At 50.9% G+C, this 23,811-nt stretch overlaps 1 protein-coding gene across 1 annotated transcript in view; it reads left to right on the forward strand.

Moving 5' to 3' along the window:
* Positions 1-1,139, forward strand: part of CHST1 (carbohydrate (keratan sulfate Gal-6) sulfotransferase 1) — a 1,974-nt gene extending 835 nt beyond the window's left edge. The window contains exon 1 of the mRNA XM_010192002.1: positions 1-1,139. This exon is cut by the window's left edge and continues 835 nt beyond it. Coding sequence (XP_010190304.1) covers positions 1-443 — 443 coding nt within the window. The 3' untranslated portion in view covers positions 444-1,139.
* Positions 1,140-23,811: the final 22,672 nt, after the last annotated feature.

Here is a 23,811-nt window from a genome sequence, read left to right on the forward strand (position 1 = left end):
ACAACCTGGACGTGACCCAGCTCACCACAGTGTGTGAGGACTTCTGGAACTCCGTGTCCACCGGCCTCAACCGGCCGCCGTGGCTCAAGGGCAAGTACATGCTGGTGCGGTACGAAGACCTGGCCAGGAACCCCATGAAAAAGACCGAGGAGATCTACGATTTCCTGGGCATACCCATGGACAGCAACGTCGAGCGCTGGATACAGAACAACACCCGAGGAGACAGGTCCTCCTCCAAACACAAGTATGGGACGGTGCGCAACTCGGCGGCGACGGCGGAGAAGTGGCGTTTCCGGCTGTCCTACGAGATCGTGGCGTTCACCCAGCACGCCTGCCAGCAGGTGCTGGCGCAGCTCGGCTACAAAACCGCCGGCTCCGAGGAGGAGCTGAAGAACCTCTCCATCAGCCTGGTGGAGGAGAGAGACTTCCTGCCCTTCTCCTAAGGCAGCCCCGGGGGGTGCCCAGTTTTGATACGAACTGTTTCTAACTGTTGCCTTATTTTATTTTATTTTGTTTTGTTTCCCCTTCTCTTTCTCTTGTCTTTTTCTCTCCAAAATTTGCACTAAACCTTGAGCGGGAATCTCAACAGAGTCCAGGGGAAGCAATTGCTGCCCCTCAACACGTTTCGGACGCAAGACGAGTCGGGTCTCTCCAAGCAAGAGCTAGAACTGTGGATGGGTAACAATGTTTACAAAACACACAAAATGTATAAAGCAACCTTCAAGCTTTCCAAACCGAAGGGTACCTGGGGTACTGTACTTTTGCACTGTTTACTTTTACAATGTAAGAGGTAAATATAAATATAATTTATGAATGGTGGTGTCCCCTCCAGAGTAACTCCCCTCGCCCCGATGAGCAGGTTAGACTGGAAGCTGGGCATGGAACAATCTCTTCGTTTTTCGATCGCGGTGCGACGTGTCTGTCTGTGTAAGTCCTGTTAGTGGGCTGGGCAGTTGGTCAGCTGCTCGGACATGGTTGTTTGGTAACACCTGTGATATTTCTTTGTGCCAAAAACCCACAAAAGGAAAAAAGAAAAAAGTGATTGAGTGGTTTGGTAAAAGCCCAATGCATTTAATGCTTTATTTCTGTGTTTTCTGTAAATAAAAGTGCAATAAAACTGACCTGGGGGTGAACTTCAACTGAAAGACCTCAGTGACAAAACTGGGGTGGGTGGACCAACTTTAGGCAAAGAGCAGCATCTCCTGCCTGCCCGGCTTCTATGAGGCTGGGAGCAGATGGGGGCAAGGCTGGGGGGAGTCCCACCACAGCCCCCCAGGGTGGCAGGGAACTGCACTCACCTCCTTTGGCATGTGCATGTCTGCATCTGAAGTGTGTCAAAATGCAAGTAGTTAAGCCAAAAGTGAGAACCTGTGGTTATTTACAGACCTGAGAGCTTTTTGGCCTGCATGGGGGGCATGGGACTTGCTGAAGAGCCTGGCTGCAGAGCACTCACAGCACCAGCACGATGACCCCGGCCCCATCAGGCTGCCCCTTGTTGCCCCCCTGCCATGTCTGGCGCTGTTGATGCCAGCATTGGTGTGCCCTGTGCTGGAGAACTGGAGAAAAGTGCTTGAGTTCAGATCATAAAACTGCCAGGGTGAAAATGAGCAAACAAGAAGATGGCCCTGGCAATGCACATCTTCACTAGAGCAGGGCAGCGAGTGGCTGGATGGGGAAGCCAGACACGCAGGGCGGGACCAGTACTGCACCACAGCAGAGCACCAGCAGCCTGACACAAGATGTTGCTGGTCTGTTTGATCCCTGCCTGCTGGAAAAGCTGACCAGCTCCTCTGACCCAGCTGGGGCAGAGTCCTCCAAACAGCCTGGCCCTCGAGGCACATCCCACAGACCATGGGCAGCTGCAGATGGGAATCCAGTGGGGCCAGTCCACAGGGAACAGCAACACCCCAGCAGTTTCCCATCTCTGTTGCTCCTGGAGCAAGGCAGGACAAGTGCCCACAGAAAGATGTGACCACAGCTCCACACTCCCAGTGCTGGACCCACTCCTGGCATGGGTGTGTTTGAGCCACCCACTGCCCACCTACCTGGCCAGGTCTCCTCCAGGTGTCTTCTGAGGTCTGCTGCCCACCAGCTTCCAGCCTGAGCTCTTATTTGGGAGAGGGTAAGACTCCTAGGAGCTCTTAGGAGAACCCCGCCACCCCAGACACCTTCACTCAGGGGCAGGAGCAATGAGCCTTCACCCTGTGCCCTCCACTGCCAAACCTGCTCCTGCCACCAGCTCAGTGCAGCTCAAGCCTTGCTGACCCAGCTGTGTCTGCGGCGAGGATGGAGGAGTAGGGCAGGCAGCAAAGGCGGCCGCAGCCAGCCTCATCAGCGCGCTGCTCGCTGCTCTTACTCAGCAGCTGGCAGCAAAACGTCAACTAAATAAATGGCTTGATTGCCCCGCTATTAGTTACTAAATTAATCCTTTTGTCAGCACTTAATAAATGCTGAGCTGTTGGCTCCTGGCCTCGACCCAGTAAAAGGGACACCCAGTCTGGGGCCTGATCCAGCACAGCCCGGCCATGGGGCTGCAATCCTCCCCGCACGAGGGCTGTGCTGCACCAGGAGCACCAGGCGGCTCTGCCTGGGCAAGTGCCCGTGGAGCGGGTGAGGTGGCCAGGGTGGCCAGCTGTGCCCTCCCCAGTGCCCAGCCAGTGACAAATGCAGAGGGTCTGTCTGCCCCATGGAGCTCCCCCGCAGCTCTGGGTGGGACATCAAACCACCTTCCCCCCGCAGACAGAGGAGGGGGATGAACCTTTTCCTTGCTTCCTCAGCTGGGAAAAGTGGCTATGCAAACCTGCATGAAGGAACAGCGGCTGTAGAGGCAAAATTTCCCATCTTCAGCTGCATAAATCCCACTGTCGGGGCTAGGCCAGCTGTACCCGGCCTGCAAGGCCTCTTGTACGCAGGTCTTTAAACCAACACAAGAAACCGAGTCTACAAGTCTTATCCAAACTGTTCTTACCATTCCAATCAGGAAACGCGCCTGCAGCAAAATGGCTTTCCAATCACAGTTGAAAGCTGTGTCCTAGTTTAAGCAGGGACGGAGCCCTGCTTGGTGCCTCATGTGGAGCCCTTAGGGGAGAGATCTGATTTCCCAAGGAATCTTTAAAATCTTCCTTCAACTATGCCTCCTCTCCTCATTTCCCCTCACTGGAAACAAGAACGAGCATAACCAAGGTTTTTATCCTCAAATTTTACTGTAATTAAAATACAGAGATGCAGAATATTCCCAGAAACACACTGCAAAACAAACCAAGCAAAAAAAATTCAGTAGGAAACCAATTACAGACAATGAAATGATAAAGAACAAAAGTGTCCTCTGGAGCCCAGCACTATGCACGGGACGGCGTGGCTGCAGTGACGGTTTTGGGTTGCCAAAGGGCTCCTCAGCTCCCAGAGAAGCAGAGTTGGGCCCCGACAGCTGTCCCAGCAGCTCTATCTCGCCATCTCCACGTTCTCACTCACACTGTTGTTTTTACAAGGATGACTTTGCAATGGAGACACAGAAATGACCCACCCACAGGGACAGGAGCCAGCGAGTGAACCCAGAGGAAAAGGAGTGGGTTAAGATTTTCCACATGCAAAACCCAGGGGGACAGGGGTGGAAGACATGCACTTCTCTCCCAGCCAGGGGGGCTGCGGGGGCAGGGTCATCCTCCCTGCCCTCCCGGCCGACATGTGTGGATGTTTAACGAAGGTCTCGGTGAGAGCTTTGGGGAGCTCTGTCCTGGGGCAAGACAGAAAGCTAAGGGAGGGATGGAAAAGGAACTGAAGGATGACGAGATGAGCCAAGGGAAAAGGGAGGACAGGAGGTGCCTGTGGGCTCGCCTCTCAGCTGGAGAGGGTGAATGTCCAGCCATGGTGGGGCACAGGCCTTGTTCAGGGCCACATCCCACTGCCACCACGCATATACTCAGCCCCACCATGGGGAGATCATGACAAAAGCTTGGGGGAGAGCTGGGAAGAAGGGGAGTGGTGGTAAGGAGTGAGCTGATCTGGCGCTCGGACCATCCGCTGGGCACACTGACCAAGCTATATGGAAACCCCAGGCAATCTCCACTACTACAGAAGCAGTGCACCAGCCAGGCGTGGACCACCACCACACTCCAAAACCCACATCCACCCACTTCCCTTTCTGTGCTCTTCCCTAGGACAAACTCTGTCGTGTTCATCCTCTGATTCGGAGCCTGTCCTAAGAAACAAATTCCCTCCACACTCCCCTCTTTCTTGCTCCCTGAGTCCTTGCCTCCTCCTCCTGTCACCAGTTCCTCCTCATCTTCTGTCACCTGAAAACCGACGATCTTCCTTGTACTCACTCCCTTCAATCCTCCTCTCCACCTCAGTGCTGCTCACCCATCAATTAGCAATGGTATTTATACACAATGCAGGTTTTGCCCCTTTTACCACGACGGGGCACTGGGAGAAGGGCCACACCAGTAGCCCAGGTGGTCTCTGAGCAGGCCAGAGTCTCTGTAGTGGAAAGGTGGAGGTGGAAAGAGGGGGCATCCATCAGGAGCCAACAGCTTCCCCAATGTGATCCAGGTCCTACCGTCCTAAAACCAGATCTGCCAGGAGGCACCTTTGCTCTTAGACTGGCAAAACCCATCCCGTTTTCCTTTTACTCTGAGTGCTGAGAGTGCCCAGAAAAGGAGCCTGGGGCTGGGTCACCTGGATGGACTGAGCAGGCCTAGCACGCTAACAAGAGACACGCTTTCCAGAGGCCTTTGAGTCCTGCATGGTTTCGTATTCCTGAATGCCCGTTAAGTGATGTGAGGTCCTGGTTTTGGAGTAATTTAATCTTGTGCCCCTGCCTGCTAATTTGCTCTCTTTTCCTATTTATGGTCCATGAGTTCTCCATTAGCTGTTAAAATGGTGATTTAGGCTAAGAGGCTTGCACCTCTTCTTCCTTCTCCAGGCTATCCCACAAGGAATGGCAGTTTCAGACAAATGGAGAATTTTACTCCATTTACTGCAAGGACACACAGAAGAGCAGAAATAAAAAGATGGGAAGCCCTCAGGACCCCTATTGCCTTCCTTAAGTCACCTTTATGCCATTTTCCACGCCTGCTCTGCACTCACGGTGCCTGCAGGCAGTGGCTTGAGAAGGATGTATTGCCTCCCCCAGCAAGAGCCTGTATGAGATACTGGTCAGCCAAAAGCATGATGAGCTTCCCAGCACCTGCCCAGGGGTGGCCGGTGAAGTACAGACCCTAGATAGCACCTTCCAAGGCCTGGGAGTTAGGAAGAAGACTGACGGCTGTCCCAGTTGGTTAGAAACTGTATCCTTCTAAGAGGGTTGCTGACAGCACAGCTTGTTACACATAAGCAGCTTTTAGCTTTGGGGTTAGAGGTGACTTCAGGAGCAGTCTGTGATGTGGAATTAGAACTGAGACGTGCTCAGGGAGAGCAGGGAGCAGAGATCCATGCAGTGCATGCTGCCCTCCTGCTTCGTGGGGCGTTTGAGACAGAGGAAGAACAGACAGGAGCTCTTCTGGCCCCGCCAACCGCCACGAGCATCCCAGCAAAGGGCTGCCACGCAGCAATGTCTGATTCTTCTGTGAAGCCGCTGCCTTCAGAGACAAAGCCAACGCGTCTGGGACAACTTGGCCTTCATGAGAACAAAAGAGACAGAGAGGGAAAATGCACACACATACCCAATGCTGTTTCCTCCTCAAGAAACAAAGGTGTAGGTTAAACCACTCTCATGCTATCAAGAGTAACATACTGTGGAGATCAGCAACTTCTCGCCACTGCAAACAGCAGGGCCTACCCCGCGAAGGTATGGAGAATGACTAACACCAGCATGACAGGGACACTGTGAATTCAGTCAGGCCCAAAACATGGATTTAATAAAGGTCAGAATCAAAACTGCTTCACAAGCCCAAGAACGTTCAGCAAAAACAGTGGTGGGGGACGGGCAGGAAGAGGTTCTACTTAAATATTCCCTGATGTCCGAGTCCTCAGCACAAGAGAGCAGCCAGGAAGCGCTACGACCTCCAACAGGAAATGAAGATCAAGGAAGCTGGCTGGAAAGTCCAAAAGATAGGGCAGAAAGTAAACAGACCGCATAGATGGGAGAAAGGGGATTTTTCACATTCCTTTGGTTTCAATAAACTATGCTCTCGGGCAACAGAGGGGAAAACATACTCTAAAACATGATTTTTATTTTGACCAGGACCCTATATAAAAACCGTGTGCTGGAAGTGCCAAGGATGACTATGTAAACTCCTCCACGGCAGCGGCACAGTTTTGTTTACCTGGCTCAAGACATGCCTGTGGACTGGGACAGACACACACGCTAACACAGATGCATATTTATAACACACAGCACAAGTACTGCTTCACTTGCCTATGCATCCAACACCTAACGACCTAGGCTAATCACCTGCCAAAGCCAGGAGCAGCAGAGTTCATGGTGGAGCCTGTGGCTTTCCTCATCCCAAGAATTACAGGGGACCTTGGAGTCAGTGAGCGAGGGGGTGTGTGTGCATGCATGTGTCTGTGTGTGTGTGTGTGTGTGTGTGTGCATGTGATGCCACATGGCCCCTTGAGCATCGTGGGGCAGGCTGAGGATGGCTGTGAGTCCCAGATGAACGCAGGTGTCTGGGTTTCTGCGGCACTACAAGTGTGGGTGGGCTATTTAGTGCAACACAGTCATTGAGAGGAGCTGGGCTGCAGCCTCAGGAGCGGCGTGTGGAAGAGGAGATGCTGGTGCCCCACGCAGGCTGGCTACCGCTGGAGCACACTCAGCCCCTTGGAGGAGCGTTCTCCAACACAGCAAAGCCCACTCATGGCCAGGCCACTGCTCCTGGGGTCACAGGGAGAGCCTCCCCTCCCACTCTGCAGCAGAACTTGGGTGGCATTTGCGAACATGCTTGCTTAAGGTTACTAGTGACGTCTGTGGAGTGAGATGGTGACCTGGAGTCAAAATGCCCCTGCTGCAGATGGGGATACTGCCAGGACTTCAAGGGTGAAACCCAAGGGCTTGATTTGTCTCTCTGTGGAGCATCACCACCTGTGTTGCAGTATCACAGAGACCTGGCAGATGCCACTGTCAGCTGGGAATAGGAACACATAGCAGCCTTCATCCTCCTGCCTCACCAAGAAAATCTGTGCAGAAGTTGATGGCCTGGGACATATGATACTCTTGTGTAGCATCATCCCTGGAGATGCTCTGCTGAGCTTGAGGGTTCCTTCTCTGAAGGGTGCAATTCAGCCAGGGAGTAAGTGACTGGGAGCAGCTTGTGGGATAGGCCCTGCAAAGAAAAGGTAAGAGGTGCAGGACAGGAGGGAGGCTTCCCCCTCTTCACAGTATATCTCCTTTGTGTCAATGGGACTTTCTTCTACAGTTCTCCCCCAGGCAGACCCCAAAAACACACCTCCCAGAGCCCAGAGAAGAGGTGTTTCAGAGGCTGCCCTCCCAGCTGAAGTTGAATTCAACTACACAACCCACACTTCATGCCAGGCATAGTTCCTCCCCGTCCCCTGTTACTTGCCCCACCTCCAGGCAGATGGAGCCTGACACCCTCTCCCACCCGTCTGTGCTTACAAGAGCAAGAAGGGAGGAAGGAAACTGCAAGACAGAGACAACAGTGCCTTTAAAGCCTTCGGAGTAGAGATGCTTCCCAGTAGGTGATGGGAGTGAAAGGCATTGACAGCGGCTCTGTGAGCTCTGAGCCAGACAGGCGGTGCTGAGCAGGCTGCAGCCGGAGTCTGCTCGGGTGCTTGACCCTCCCTGAAGCGGCTGGTTCCAACTCAAAGAGGTGCTGTGTAGGGGGAGGGTATGGGCAGGTTGATCTTTCGGAAGGGAGCTGCGACAGGGATTAGTCAGCCTTGTCCTTCTTCTTCGCGGTGAAAGGGACTTTGCTGGCCACCGCGCTGCCCACGGCTCCGACACCGCCGGTCACTGCCGAGACGCTGCCCTTCACCAGTCCGACGCCAGCGGCGGGGACGCTGGTCACAGCTGTTTTGGTGAGCTCCAGGCTCTTGCTGCCCACCCAGGCAACTCCTCCCAACGTGGCCCCCACGGCTCCCCGGGTGATGCTGAACAGGCCGCCTGTCACTCTCCAGATCACTCCTGCCTGCTGCTGCGGATGGTCCTTGCTGGCATCTGCAGAGAGAGAGAAAGGGAGAGTCAGAAGCTGCAGACCTTCATCCTGGGCTGCTCGTTCAGCTTGGGAGAGTTCTCCACCACAGCACACGATCCTGTGTGCATGGTGTCCTGCAGTCCCAGACCTCCTGGTGCCTGAAGGAGGAACCAGGACGATCCCAGGCCTACAGCCTGGCAGGAGAGGACTTTGGGAGAGTAGAGGGTGGGAGCAGAATCGCCCACACAACAGGGAAGGGAAGAAAGTAGCTTAGGTACAGCCCCAAACTTGCAAGCCTCAGTGCTGCAATGCAAAGCAAATCCCACTAACAAGAGATGCAATCCCCCTCCCCTGCGTGTTGGCTAACGCCAGTAAATGACAGAGACTCACGCCAGCATAGGAAGTGCAAATTGCAGACAGCAACAGCTGACGTTCGCGTGGCCTGCAGGTCCTCAGAAGCGTCTGTTTGCAGGCAGGTCTGTGCTAATCTCAGACGAGGGACCGAGGCACAGCACAGACCTATCTGTGAGAACTGTAATTGAGCTCGCACAGATAGCAAACTGCAGGAAAGATACAGTGACACAAACGTCACCTCGGGTTGTACAAGCCCTCCGGAGATCTCAGCTACGTATTTAATGGTGTTAAGACAGCGCTTAAGCTGCTACACTATGTCACTGCTGCTTTACCTGTGCCAACTGGATGAAGGCCAGCGTGATACACACACCCAAGCTGCCATCGCACCTGCCCACAGCACTGCAGACGTAGCGTTCACAGCTCGCCACTTTTTGGGAAAGGGCTGACTCCGAACTGCTGCTCATGGGATTTGAACCTGACAGCTCTCCTGCCAGCCTCCACACCAGCACCTCCCTTTGCGCCAGCCAACAATGCTGGGCACAGGCAGCAACGGAGGAGCTGCTCTTTTCGTAGGGCAAGATATTTTGGATAGCCTGACTTCTGGTTCACTGCCAGTTCCGTACACGAGATGAGTTGCTAATAATTGCAAAAATACAATAAAGCAATCCTGGCAGGAAAAAAGGCAAACACCAGCTGGGAATACAGAATCCCTGGAGAAGCAGCAGCCCTTCTCACCCATCACCTACTCAGAAGAGAGGTTGCACGGCGCTGCCGCAGCAGAAGGGCTTTAGCCTCCTGCTAAATGCGCACCTCATTTCCTGAGAAGAGGAGAAATGACAGGGATGGAAGTGGCTTTCTGAATGCCTGCATAAAAACACAGTGCAGTCACGCCTCTGCAGAGTGCCCACGACAGGGGCCGTGTCAGCACATGTTTGAGAGCAGAGCACTGCAGAGGCCCCACCAGCGCCCCGAGAGAGGAGCCAGTCTGCACTGCACAGCCCTGCATGCACCCGTCTCCCCGGCACGGCCACACGGCTGGGCATCTGTCCCTGGGACCAACGAGGGAGACAACCGGGCTGCAGCATCCCAGTTCAGCCACCCGTGCAGACTGGGCTGCACAAATGGACACATCGCTAATCTCAGCAGGTGGAGTGGCTTCATACAGCTAATGCAGGTAATTAATACAGGTAGCACAGCTTAATACAGGTAGCTGAGAGATGCTGGCCGAACGCACTTTCTCTTTTGGGATCCCAGCCCTTCCACCCAGCTCTTCCACACTTTCAGCTTCCCACCCCTTCTCCAGAGCTCCCAGCTCCCAGAGAAGCAAGCCTCCTTGTTTATCCAGCCCAGCAGCAGCTTTTTTTCCTTGACTGTTAATAATCCAGGCAGCAGAAAACTCCACCTGGAAAGCCCTCTTTGATGTCTCCACCCTCTTTAATTTCCACACAGATTAGAGCCAACGCTGATGTAGGCAGTGGGTTTCCTTTGCCAGCAAGCAAAGACCTTGGGAGTGCCGGGAGGCTGGCCCAAACGCTCATCAAGTTGTGGGGCCTTCGCAGGCTGCACACCCCGGTTGATGGAGATGTCAGACCCAGTCAGTCTAAGCAAACATCTTCCTCTTACTGTTACTAACTTGTCTCACACCACGTCTTTACCACATCTGCTATTCAGTGTATTTCTGCCAAACTATCCTGTGAATCCTTTGCAGCAGAGACTATCTTCCCGTTGTCTGCGTGTCATGCAACACAGTAGGGCCTCTAAGTGCTTCTGGAAACAAGCTTTTTTCTTTTCTTTTTTCTTTTTTTGAACAAAACAACCAGAAGTCTGACAGAAAACACTCAGCAGCAGCAGGGCACGGATTTTATCCTTGGAAGCACCAGCTGCCCTGGGGTGCTGGATGCACACAGCTGAAGGGACAACCTGACCTTGCCAAATGGATCAGAGCTGCTGCCTGTACTACAAGCACTGGTGCGGACGAGAGGCCAGTCAGTCACACTGGGGACTCTCAGACTGCACCACGTTATCTGTGGGAAAGGGGGATTTTCCAGGCCTCTTAGGAAACAAATCAAGATGTCTTCAGATTCAAATTGCTAACTTTCAGACACTTTACATCGAGGTTTAAGTAAAGTGATTCAATTCCTCTGACTCAATTTCTAGCCAGGGAAGAAAAGGGGCTTTTTCAGAGAAGGGTGCGTACACTAACCTAGACTAGGCATGAGCCTGAATTAGGTGGTGTGATGATCCTTTCCTAGGCATTTTTGTCCTGGATTCTTCTAAAATTCTGCAAATTTTGAAGTTTATTTTGAGTTATATGTTTTCCCTGGAGCTTCTCCCAGGCTGTACAGAGCTCTTCCTTGGGCAGGTCTCAGGACAGTGCCTGTGAGGAGTCTGGTGTTCACCAGCTCTGATGATTTCAACTAAGCCTCAGGTTACACATCTGCCTGATAATCTGGGCAGCAAAATGGAGGTTAAGAAGGGCCAGTACAGAGTTCATGGTGTAGCCCAAGCAGCTACAGTTCTACCCAGTATACAATATATTGCTTGCCTGTTCCTCAAAAACCGAAGTGTTTTTTTTCTCCTCTCCCTCAATGCTATGGAGACCCCTTGGCTCCATTTCCAGTTCAGCTGCCAGCCCCTTAACTGCTGCACACAGTGTATCCCATACAGCCATTTGTGTGTTTTGTCTTCAGACCAAGGATGGGAAGACCAGAGGGGTCCAGAAATCCATGCAACTGTATTGAGTCCTGCTCGACTCTACTTCGTGAAAAGTCAGCCTGGTCCTCCAAACAAACACCATCCTCTGAGGGTGGCAGGTCTTGTGTTCCCGCTACCCTGTCCAGGGAAGCAACGTCCTTTGCATCCCAGAGGACTGCGGTGCAGAAGCTCTGGGCATTAAACACCTACTGGTGTGCTCAGCTGCAGGACCAAGAGCTGTATCAAAGCAGCAATAAGCTTCCTGGCTTTCCCCAGGTAAACCTGTGTTTGAGGCTATCTGGAACCCCTCTGCAGGAGGATTTAGACCTCTGGAGCTGCCCAGCTACCTGAACAACAAAAATCTCTTAGCTGATACATGAGTGCCTGCACGTGGATAGCCCAGGGACCAGAGAGGAGGCAGCAACTGCAGATGAGATTGAGGGAGGATGTTACTCTGCCAGCAAAGGGCTAAAACATATTGGAGAAAGTGTCAGGAAATACTAATGAAGAAAGACAAGGACAAAGGTTCTTTCTGATGAAGCTAGGCAGAGACAATGAAGCTGCAGCACACCGGAGCACCGCTTGCAAGCTGCCTGCACCTGCTCTGCAGCCACTCTCATGGTCCTTAAAACTCCACAGGTAGCAGGGAGGAGGGATGCAGCACCTGGCCCTGGGAGTGTGGGAGGCTGTTTCAGAGCATTTCAACAGCTCCAACACAGAACAGAAGCTGTACCACAGTAAAACCCCCAAACAAACTCAGGTTTGAATAGATCTGAAAAAACAAATCCCTTGTGACCCCAACCACAAGGGGCCACATCCTAACCTGGCAGCAAGCTGAAATAGGTCGCAGTTGTTCTCTACTCCAGATGATGTGTCGAAAGCTTTCCAGCCCTCTCCGGCTAGGCAATAAACCCCACAGTAAGCTGTCATGTAAGATAAGCATCAGATTTACAGTGCAAATTAGTCTCCCAGACAATGGAGTGAGCTAAGCATTTTGTTGGCACAGAGGAGCCCAGATTAAGGGTGAGACAGACAGCAGAGATGAAATACACAAACTAATCAGAGAGACAGACACACGGCCTGAGCAGGGGAACAATTCTGTTCCTTGGAGCCGGCCACAGCCCATGCTGCTCCTGAAAGCTCTGCACCATCTGCTAGGCCCTTTTTCCTTTCTATCAACGACCTGGCCTTTTCAAGGGTCCCTTCAGCTTCACTTCACCCCCCAGCTAAGAACAGAGGAAGGAGGAGAGAGATGAACACAATGCAGTCCTGTATGAATGCTGGCTCTCGGGGCTGGGGTCAGCCCCACACACAAGGAGCTCTCCTTGGCCACAGCCCTCTGCAGGCCCCACTGGCTTCCCCCCAGAGCAGGGCACTGCTGGGGCTCCAGACAAATCTGGGTTTTCTCTTCTGATCCTGACCACATCTATGGCTCAGGGCAGAAGTGAGATCAGTTTGTCTTAATCACAGATACAACTTGCAAAGCTCCCACGGCAACTCCTCAGGGCTTTGTATTGCATTTTTTTGGTGAGACAAAACGATGGCCTGCTCTGGTGCCTACTACAAATGGCAGAGGTATTATTCTCCCCCTCGGCCCCTGCCGGCAGGTGATACAACAGGCAGGGAGAACTCTTTACTTTAAGGACTTGAACAAGTTGCTAATTCCTGCTAACTTACAAAAGCAGCCCCAAGCCAGGAAAAGTGTCAGGGAGCAGCACTGGTTCTACATCTTTAGGACACTTCCATCCCTGCTGGGCCCCAGGCGACAGAGCTGGGCTGGCTCAGAGACCAAAATGTGAACAGCCAATGTCATCGGTCTGTCCCTCGCAGACCTGAGAGGAAGGGATGGGGTCACCAGTTCAAGCCTGAATTACACCTCTGGCAGCTATTAAGTGGCCACTGGTGGATTTAGGCAGGTTCCTCTACCTAGAAATATGTTTGGTCTGGAGGAACAAGCAAGGGGTGGAGGGTCAGCTACTCACACAGTCCAGTCCCAGCTTTGCCCAGCCGATTTTTAAGCCACATTGAGCAAATAGCTCTGACCTTTATTGCCTCTGCACCACTGTGATTGAGAATGTGTGATTTTCTGAAAGCTTTGGTTGTCGAGTCACAAAAAAGCGTGTATGGGAGAGAAGTTTCCAGTCCCGATGTTTCTTGGAGAAAAAACTGAAAGTTTGATTCAAATGCACTCTTAAGGCTCTGAGAACCCCAAATAGATTATTGTTATTTTTAACCTTGTGATTTTTCTGAGCCTACCTCAATTTGAAACACATGGGATTGGCACTGCTGCTTCTCTTGCCTTCCGTAAAGCAAAGCTGAAGTTAATGATCCCTATTTCCTGTGTTCTCATGAAGGTTAATTGGGTACGGTTGGAGCAGTGCTTTAAACGAGGAAATTGTGTTTGTATCGTCATGACTGGCACTGACAGATTCTTGTTGATATTCTCAGTGGAGAAACCAATGACAACTTCCAATTTATCTCCAGAGAGGTTTCCAGTTTCCAAGCAAGTCACAAAGGCAAGAGAAAATCTTGCCTCCTCCCCACGCACACCAGCCTGCTTTTGTGGAGCCACACAAGTGTATCCGGTGGCGGAGACTTTCCATTTGGGCAACACGCTCCTCTTCCAGCACGAGCAGCTGAAACAGGGAGAGACCACTCTTACTGCCGGGCAACAAAACCTCGCTGTACACCTTCTAGCAGGGCCCTTCTCCAGGAAATGGCCTGCACCGCCTTCTTTCAAGCCTCCTGCATGCAGCTGGACAACGTTTAGCTGACCCTTGTGGGGCACAGCTGTAGGGAGCATCTATGCCTGAGATGAAGGAACTGCCATTCATGTCCTTTCTGCCATTTTAGGATCAAAGATGTAGATCCTGCAGTGTCACAGGCAAAGCATTAAAGGGAGCACTGCAAAGGGTTTGTTCCTTAAACACTCGTGCTTGCCTCCTGCCAGCAGTCCCACGCTGCAGCTGGCTGGAGATGGCTTCGCAGGCTCAGCAGCTGTGCTCTCCCCAGCCCTGCTCTGCCCCAGCACTGAATGCTACAAACCACGACGGCTGCCACCAGCAAAAAGCCCAGAAATGCCACACTGAGTTTAGCCCTTGAGTTTTAAACTTTAGCTCTGCAATCAGCAAGACACCGTCACCTCTCTCTGCAACGGGATCCTTTGGGAAGCTGCTGCGCTCAGCAAAAGCGGGGCAGCTGTCTCCACAGCCTGGCTCACCCCAGGGCTCTTCACTGGCACAATGAGCTTTAATTGTTCCTTGCACATGCCCCAGGAGCAGCACTAACTGCTGAAGCATCTACCCTGAAGCAGTGAGAGACAGGGTTCAGGAGGGTAAACGAACAGTGATACAGAGTGGCTTGTTTTCCTCGGCTGAGCCTTCAGGGAGAAGCAGCTGAAGCTCTGACTCTGGAAGTGTGAGGCTTAGAGGTGGTGGAGAGTTTTCTGACTCTTTTTGTTGGAAGCATCATGTCACCAAAACAGAAATGGTTTGTAGAGACACTGTGATACTGTCAAAACGTCAATTGAAAAGAGAATTCATGGAGGTCAGTTTAAGAGCAACCCAGTGGTTAAAGCATTTCCCCAGTCCTGAGTCAGCCCAAGGACACTCCCCAGCCCCACACACACCCACTAAATGGCCCAAGCAGCAGCTGAATCCCATTTTCACCCTTTTTGTTGAATTGTTTCCCTTTGTGTGAGATACAAACTGGAGGAGGAATCTAAACTTGTCCTCTCACTTTCCCAAAGGCTTTCAATATGAGAGCCAAAACCTATCCGGAGATGGGTCTCTTACTGTTGAAAAAAACTGGCAGGTCCCATGCTTTGCTCTCCTGCAGAAGATGACTGTTTTCTTGCTCCAGAAATACCTCTTTTATATAGCTGTAATGGCCTGCAAGGACCTGCCAGAGTCCCCTTCAACCAAGATCCCCTGGGACCCTTTTGATTCTTAGTTCCTTATTTCCCCTCTAGCTTTACAACTTTGTGGTGGCACAGGCATGGTCTCTAGATGCTGAACCAGGACAGCCCACAGTCCAGTATAGGTTGTAAGAAAGATAAGCCCACAGGAGAGTCCTGCAGCAGAGCTACAAGTGGCGTTATCCATTCAGGAAGAAGGAAATCCAGACGTACCACTTCTATGTCCATCACGAGATCTCTTTTTCTCAATGTGGGATACATGCAGGTCAGACTTTTTTGCTACTGGCCAGACAGGTCACTAAAAACCTCTATGGTCTCAAGGCTACTGACAGAGAGAGATGCTCCCGAAAGGCATGAGATTTCAGCTCGCCTCAGAGAACTGTGCATGGCAGCTTTTGCTCTCCACCCCTGCCAACCTCTGTGCCCTGTGTGAGAAACCGCAACGGTGCATTACGGCAGGTATGAACAGCAAGGGACAGCCATCAGCTGGGCTATACCTTCCATCACTTGTGTTAAAAGCACTAAAAGTGGCCATCAGCCTTAGTTAGTTTGAACTTTATGTCCCTGTCTGCCTTCAATTTCCACTCTCTGCTCCACATACAAGCTCCTGAATCAGTCAAAAGGCTTCCTTAAAAGCCTGGTGAGAAAGAACATACAAACCTGCATCAATGGCTCCTTTTCCTATTGGAGTCTCATCCCCGTGAATGAGATTTTGGATCACAAGGACTGGAATCACCTCTTGCTGCGAATATGGCTCTTGATCTCACTTGGGAATCTGTGGGTGGAACTGGAATAATCCAGAAGACTCAATGATTTTCAGTGGCCTCAGGCTTTAACGGTCTGAGGAGGAGAGCTTTCAGACATGAAAATTTTATTCCTTACAAAAACCCCTTCCTAGCATTCGTGTCCAGGCTGAAGAGACCATCTTTTTAAGCCTGCTCTTTGACCCATGCTAGCTCAGCTCTTGTCAGGGCACATCACCTACTCTGTCAATCCTGTAACAGTGGCTGCACATTCTTCACCAAATGTGAAGCTGCTTGTAATAGTACCTGGCACAGAAAGACCCCAAATGAGTCAGAGACTCTTGTTAAACAGCCTTGTTAATTCAGCTCTGATAAAGACACGGGAGAAAAAAATAAATCAATATTTGTAAAACGAAAAAGGACAAAATCCATAGAGAAATAAAGGTCATCTTCACGGTTCTATGAGGCCCTAACAAACAATGGAGAGTAAATAACATAATCCAAGCTTATGTAAGAAATGACTTTTCTTCCATGCTCTAGTGCTACCCAGTGGATTTTAAACAAAGGCGGACTCAGCTAAGCCTCCCCTGTCCAGCGAGGCCAGAAGTCCTTCCCATGACAATATTGCTAACTCGCAATTTATCAAAAAGCGATGAAGTTTGGTCCCAGCAGCAGTTTGGGAAGGGGCACGGGAGTGACAGTCAGTCATGTCTAACCAGCAGGAAGGAGCTCCAAGCTGCCAAGATCAGACATCAAAAGCCTGCTCTGCTCGTTCATCAGCTGCCGTGAATATTTTGTATACTCTGCCACCTTATTATTAAAGGCTCGATCTCTCTACCTTATGGAAATATGTGATTGTCACTCAATTATTTTACAGCTGAGATATCCAAGAATTTGTCCAAAAATACACCCAGTTCAGTTGGGAACGTATCCTGCCTCGCTAGCAGGGGAGGACCCAGGTTCAGGCATTTCCTCTTCCCACTCCTGGAGCAGCTGAGCAATGGATGCTGATGCTTTCCAGCAGGATGGCTGGCACCAGTGAGAAATCCAGAAATCCCCCATTTATTCCGATTATGTGCTCCCCAACCCTCTCTAAGGCACATGGAGGAACTGAAGAACAAAAATGGATGGCAGCTAAAAAAGCAAAGCCACAAATTTTAACTGACCTAAGGTCTGAGTGAAGATTTTTTGGCTCAGAGAGATGACCCATTCAATCCCAGAGGCTATCCAGGAGTCTTTCTGTCCATCCAAAGGATAACAAGGCAGTTAAGCTAAAAGCTGTGTGCTACAGAAGCAGCTGAGCTGGGGATTTACTGGGGAGGCATGGATATGTTTGCCTGCTCATACTGCAGCATGCCAGCAATGGGCTGGATGGGTCCTTTGTTATTCTGCTGGTGGTAGGTGTTTGATGGCACAGCCTCAAAAACTTGCTTCCCATCTTGGCTGTCAAGGGGAGAGAGCTGCAGTCATGAGTGGGCAGGTACACTGCCTCTGGGAGCAGATGAACAGGCAGAGCATCCCTCCCCCACAGCCAGGCTGAGCAGGGAAGGATGGGACCCATCCGTGCCACAGACGATGAGATCAGTTCCAGTGCAAAAATCACACCCCAGCCCTATGCCCAAACCTCTTGTGTGTCCCCGTGCCCCTGTTGCTTCAAAGGTCCTACCCGGTGTGCTCCCGGTGCGCCTGGCACCTGGAAACCTCAGCCCTGAATGCAGAAATTAGAGGTAGCACTAACACTGCTGAAGGAGACATCAAACCTCCTCCTCTGCGCTGCACAAAGAGCTGCTGCTTAGGAGCATGAGGCTGTGAGTTGTGACAGTTCCCTCTGCATCCTTCCATATTCATGTTCTTGCTCTGTCCAGAGCAGATTTCAATACAGCACAGCAGGGATCCCACGCACACTCGGCTTCTTGGGGGTTACTGAAGGGCTCTGCCTGCTGCCGCAGGTAAACTGGATTTCTCCTTTGTGTGTGTGGCACACACACACATGTGGCAGGACTGCCATGGAGCCAGGGTCCAGTTTGGCTCTCAGAGATGCTGCGATATCTAGGCTTCCCTTTGAGATCAGTGCTTCATATAGTTAGAGAAATATCTGGAATTAAGAGACACTCCCGCCCACCTATTCGGTGCAGCCACCATCTCAGCCCTACGCTCTCAGCCACTCTTGGAGGGTCCACCTAAGCTCGCCTTCCCCCACAGCCAAGCAGCGACAAACAGGCTCCACTTTACCTGAAAGGGAGAAGCCTCTGTCACCTCCTGGCTTTCTCCAGAGTCAGTCTTGGCTCTAGCTCAGGGTAACTCCTGTCAGTGCCTGGAGAAGACCGGCTGACCATGAAGTACCAGAACTGTAGTGTGTGCAGGCAGAGCCTGATTCCCTCCCTACTCTGTCTCTAGTTTTCCTGAGGAGTTTCTAGTCAGCAGCACATCTCTGTGATGGCAAACAAGCTTCGACCACTTTCAGCAGGACCTTCCTTAACTCAGAGACATCCCTTCAGCCTGGTGAACCCAGTTCCCAGCAGGGACTTCATGCGAGACTAGTATCAGAAATACTGCTAATACTTCTGCTCTCACTGACTTTACCAACTGCTGAAAAGACTCCCATAGGCCAGACTGGAACAGCAATGTGCTGGGGAAGGCTGAGAGCCTGGAGAACCTAAGCCCCCTCCAGGATCACTGCCCCTCTCTGGCACCTATTTTTTTGAATCAAAGCCAAGCAAAGCCAGAGTTTGCTCTCAGAGCAAAGGGCTCAGTGGAAAAATTCAGCTGCACATATACAGCAGCCTTTCAGGTCTCCACATCAAGAGTACTTTTTCTGTCCCAATTTTGTAATGCAGCCAAGCCTGGCAATGCTGTCATGCTTTTGTTATAGGGAAATGAAGGGCAACATTACACTCCTCCACAGATTCCCCTCAGTTTTTTTTCCTGCAGTTCAGTGCACATGGGTAGCAACAGGGCAGAATGACCAATTCCTTTAAAAATGAGGGAGTATCCAAGGATGCTTTCAAGTACCACGGTACAGAGCTGCAGGATCTGTGTGTCAGGTACCTTCCCAGCTTTCACATCGGGGTGCCCAGCTCAGCTTGTGGTCCACATGCATGCACATTCTTGACAGGATAAAACCTTCAGAAACTCCAGATCCCAACATGGCACACTCCAGCTTGGCTAGTGCAATCATTACAGAAACTCATTTGCACCTTTATTTTCCTCCCTTTGTTTCCAATCAGATGCATACAGGGAATGACCAGAGTGACATGAATCTAATCAGAGGCTGATGCCACATCAGAAATCCCATCAAGCCGTCTTCCAGTCCCAACAAGCCCTCCACTGAAAGAAAACATCTTGTCACAGCCTGGAAAACCCCTGTGTACACTGTATCCCCAGCAGAGATTTTTAATGGACTCAGTAGTCAGAAACCAGGTTTTATTTTAGAAAGTACAAACAAAAATCCTTCCTATTTAAATACCCTCCTAGATCTTAATGGCGCTTTTCTGGTCTTTTTTCCTAGCAATAAACCCACTCTGCATTAAGGAATTCCAAGCAGAGAAATATTAATACTCCAACAACACTAAGGCAGAGCCCAAATGGTCCAGGAGACCCTGCACACACATTTCATGCCTCGTGTGCACAAGCACAGATCTCCTTGAGTGAAAGCTGCGGCAGCAGGACATGTGAAGCCCTGCTCACCAGCCAGAACAACCCGCACATGCCTTCACCTTGAAAAATCCAGCTGCCACCACCAACCCTAGCCCAGGCTGCAGATCTTACCCTTCCTGAATGCTGAGCCCTGTTTCTGAAGTGGACTGAAAGACACATGGTGTCCAAGCTGCACCTTATAGAGTTGTGCTTAAAAAGTTTTATCCAGCTTCCTGTGGCTGTGTTCAAGGCTCTTTCCAGCGAGGGGCCATCCCAAGCACGGAGAGATGCTGCCTGCTGAATGCTAAAGGCCTCTCTTGCCCTGCAGCAGCAGCTTGGCTGCCTGAACTCAAGCTGGCTGATGGCAGCACCTGGATGCCATCCAAAGGCAGTAAGTTTCTTGCAGCTGAATATGTTTAGTCCCTCTCCTAAGGCACAGTCTCCATTACACAGCTATTGTTTATGACCCCAATTATCTCCCAGAAACTGGTCCTTGCCTGCAGTTAATAACCAAGGCTAAGTGATCAACCGTTAGGACTCCAGCAAACTGGTTGTTAACTTCTCTGTCGACCAAGTTCAGAGTCTTTTGCTGCTATTAAAAGCTCAGATTAATGATGCATAACAGAAATGAACTCTCCTGTGACACAGCCAGGTGAGGCCAGGAGAGGGGAAAAAGAATCCCTCCTTTTCCTGGGGGTACCAGCTGAGCAGGGAGGAGACGAGCCTTCCTTTCACTCACTTCTCAGTCTCCTGTGACGTCTGGGAGATGACAAAGAGTACTTTAAACTTTTCCTGGGACCTGAATTTTGTGGGCAGATCTATAGGTGAATGGGCTCGCTCTCCAGAAACTGTTTTCAAGAACATTTTCCAAACCGTAATTCCTACCTTAGTAATTCAGATTTCCAGCAGTTAACAAGAGCAGGCAAACTTCTGAGAGGTAGGAAAATGAGACCTCACTTCAGAAAGAAAGGCTGGATAGACCCAGTGTGCAGTATGTAGAAATGAATCTCAGGTTTCAAGGGGACATCTACGTCCAGTAACAGATGTACTGTCAGCCCTTCCCAGCCTTCTCCTCACAGGCTCATTTGTAAAGCTGTCCTCCAACAACTCATCAGAAAATAGCAGTTTCAGTTCAGAAAATGCTAATGGTGTTTCCCTTTCACAGCTCTTGTCTTCCCAGCACTAATGGGAGACCATCAGCCTTGTGCTCACAGGCCCACAAGGTATCTTACAGAACATAATATTCTCAAGAAATTCATCAACCCCTACTCCATAAAGCATGAAAGTCTGATTTTGGGGAACTGCCACTGTGGTCTTTGGTGGCCAGTCTGTCCCAGTCCATACAGAGATGCTCTGAGAGCACCAGAAAAATAAACCCAGGCAGTGCAGCTGTGGGGCTCTGGGACAAATGGGCAAGGACACAGGAAGGGGAAGAGTGGCAAAAGCGAGCATAAGGATTCCTGTTTGGTTATGCACAACATTAGGAGTTCGTTACTATGAATGACTTTGGGTGCAATGAGATCACTGCCTGAATCCTGGAGCGTGACTGTCTCCTTCTGCCGCCACAGCTATGCAGGGAACAGGGGCCACAACAGGGCTCTGCTTGCTGGGAGGTCCTCTGCAGCTCAGGTGCCTTATCCTCCAGCTCCCTTCTGACCTCTGAGGAGCCAGCACTGGGACAGATGACATTCAGGAACCTCTCCTCAGAATCTGCCATATGCTGTCCAAAAGACTTTTATTCTCTTGCCACTCCATGCAGCAGCTAGGAAAAAGCAGACAAGGAAGAAAACCACCAGGAACAAAAGAGGGCTCCTTTCCCTGTCTGATCCACTGCTGGATGACAGAAGACCACAGATGTGTCACCATGGGTGAGAGCCAGGTGAGGATGGCTGCCTCTGCATTACCAGTAGATGGTGAAGGAAGACTCAGTGATAGTTAGAAGAACTGACAGATTTCCTGGTGGTGTGAAGAAGATGCAAGGATCATCCTGCACTGATGAAACAGCACTCAAAGAGCGGAACATTTCCTGCAAAACTTTGCTAGTGTTTTTTCTGTCCTGCCCAGTCCATTCCAAGCCACAACCCCCATAACCATGCAAATCTGGTGACACTTTCTAATGAAAGTGGAGCACTATTTATGGCTGTCATCAACGGGAGGCTCTGCCAGCAGACACCCCAGCAACCAGCTGCCCCACAGAGGCACCTGAAGTGCAACTGCAACAGGCACAAACAAATGCTTGTGGTTTGAGGCCATGCCTGCAAGTACACAGCCATCGGCCGGTGACTCCATAACAGCTCACAGGGAGCCTGTGGGCCTGCGTGGTGCAAAGGGGAGCCAAGCAGCTGCCGAGTTCTCAGCTGCCATCCTCCACCAGGGCTTGGCAAGAGCGACAGGGCCACCCCTCCCAGAGACTGCTCAGGCAGCTTTAAAAACACGCTTTTCCATCCTCATGCATAGATTTACTTATTCATGTATTCGCAACAGAAGCACTAACGGCCATAATTGGATCCATTACTGGGGTTATTAGAGCCCTCAGTCACTGCCTCTGCAGCCTCGTGTGGTGCTGGGGAAATGCCCAGGAAGAACAAACAGGGCAGAGGGACGGCCAACGGCAGGGCCTTCAAAAATTCGTTAAGTTGTTGCTGTGGCAACTAAAACAAAATTTCTGGCGGGGACTGCGATGTGTGGGGAACTGTAAACGTCTCCATTTGTGGAAAACATTGGTCATGTCTCTGGAAGGGAGGTGGAGGAAAGACAGAAAGAAGGGCTCTTTTCAGAGACTGCTACAGCAAGAGCCAAAAATGGTCTGCTTGCAAATGTATCCCTATGGCGAGCCCTGATGACGGTTGGATTCTGCATACCAGAGCTTCCCAGGAGCCAGTGCACGGAGACAGGGCTGGCATGTATGGGGGGCACTTCTGGGTATTCAGTCCAGCTGGTCTTGGTTGCCAGGAAAGCAACGGAGCCGCTGCACAGACACAGGCTGGAGTCCACTCGCTTCCACCTTCACCTGCCTCCTCTACCCCACGACACATCGAGGGTCTCCATGGAAAACGATGCTTGTCTGGGAATTAGTTTCCATTGAAATGATGGATTCTGGAACACCAACCTTTCCATTCATAGACAGCGGGAAATGGAAAAGCAGTGGTTAGGTCTGGAAATACTAAAATTTGGCTAGAAAGACTGAACTTGATCTTAGAAAAAGCTGTTAAGTTTTCAAGATACTGAGTTCTCTCTGAGCGGTCAGGACTGCAGTAACCACCTGGATGAGTCACATATCCTGACAAGCTTCAAAAGGTGCCCATTAACAACTCAAAATGGGTTACAAACTTTCAGGTTCAGCATCCTAAGTTGATGTTTAACTACAATGCAGGACCTGCAAAAGCAGAATCAGTGTTGATTTAATGTTGATTGATTTAATGTTGATTTAGGCTAAAGAAGCTGTGTTGTACCACCTGTTTAATTTCTGGGGGATCCCCCAGTTCATGCCAGAGCCTGCTTAGCTAGCAAAGTCCGGTGCCTCCTGACCCCCACCTTTCTTGGTCAAGGATCATGGCTGATCAGTTTGTTACTTATGAAGTAATTAACTTAGTTTTGAAACTCAGAATGGCACAGATACCTGATGCAAGCCCCGGAATTCTCTAAAGTGTAGTGCAGTGGTTGGAGCTACCAAATGAGCACTATGCAAGAAGATTCAGGAGTGACAGCGGATGCTGCCAGTAGAGAATTTGCCTACTGAGAGCTATCGTATAAGCAAAATGATTGATGAGGATTTCAGTTTTTCTCTGGAGTCAGCAGCTTAACTATGAAGACTTTATTACAAGTTAGGCTCCCTTGGTGGGACTGATTTCCACTGTGAAAGGAGGAGCAGAGAGAAAGGGAGGACAAAGACATGGGTCTGGCCATGGGGTCAGCGTGGGGGAGCGGCATCCAAGCAGCCCCATCGTAATGCCGCGGTCTCCTCTCCTCTCCTCTGCCCCCTGGAGCCATGGAGGCTCACGGCTTCCTGACCCCAGCCCTCACGGCTCACGACTTCACTGCTTTAATGACTGCAGTGAGAATTTTTTAAGCTGACTGACAGCAACCTGGAAAAAAAACCCCACCCAGGAGCTATGAAACTGCACCATTGCCAAAGGGGAGCTTAAGACAGGGCAGGAAAGAGGCACTGACAAAGTGCACAGGAGGTCTTTAAACAGACACCCTGGGTCTGCTCTGCACAGCGTTAAGGATCGTGGTGAGTCTCTGAGGTTAAGGTAAGAAATGAGTACTCGCAAAGCTCAGTGAAGCTTATGCTTACAATGTACCTCTAATTATCCTGTTAATCAAAGCAAAAATCCTTCAGTTTTGCAAATCCAGCCAGCAAAAGCCTGCAAAG

Source organism: Mesitornis unicolor, unplaced genomic scaffold (genome assembly GCF_000695765.1).
Source record: "Mesitornis unicolor isolate BGI_N332 unplaced genomic scaffold, ASM69576v1 scaffold19669, whole genome shotgun sequence".
Classification (NCBI taxonomy): domain Eukaryota; kingdom Metazoa; phylum Chordata; class Aves; order Mesitornithiformes; family Mesitornithidae; genus Mesitornis; species Mesitornis unicolor.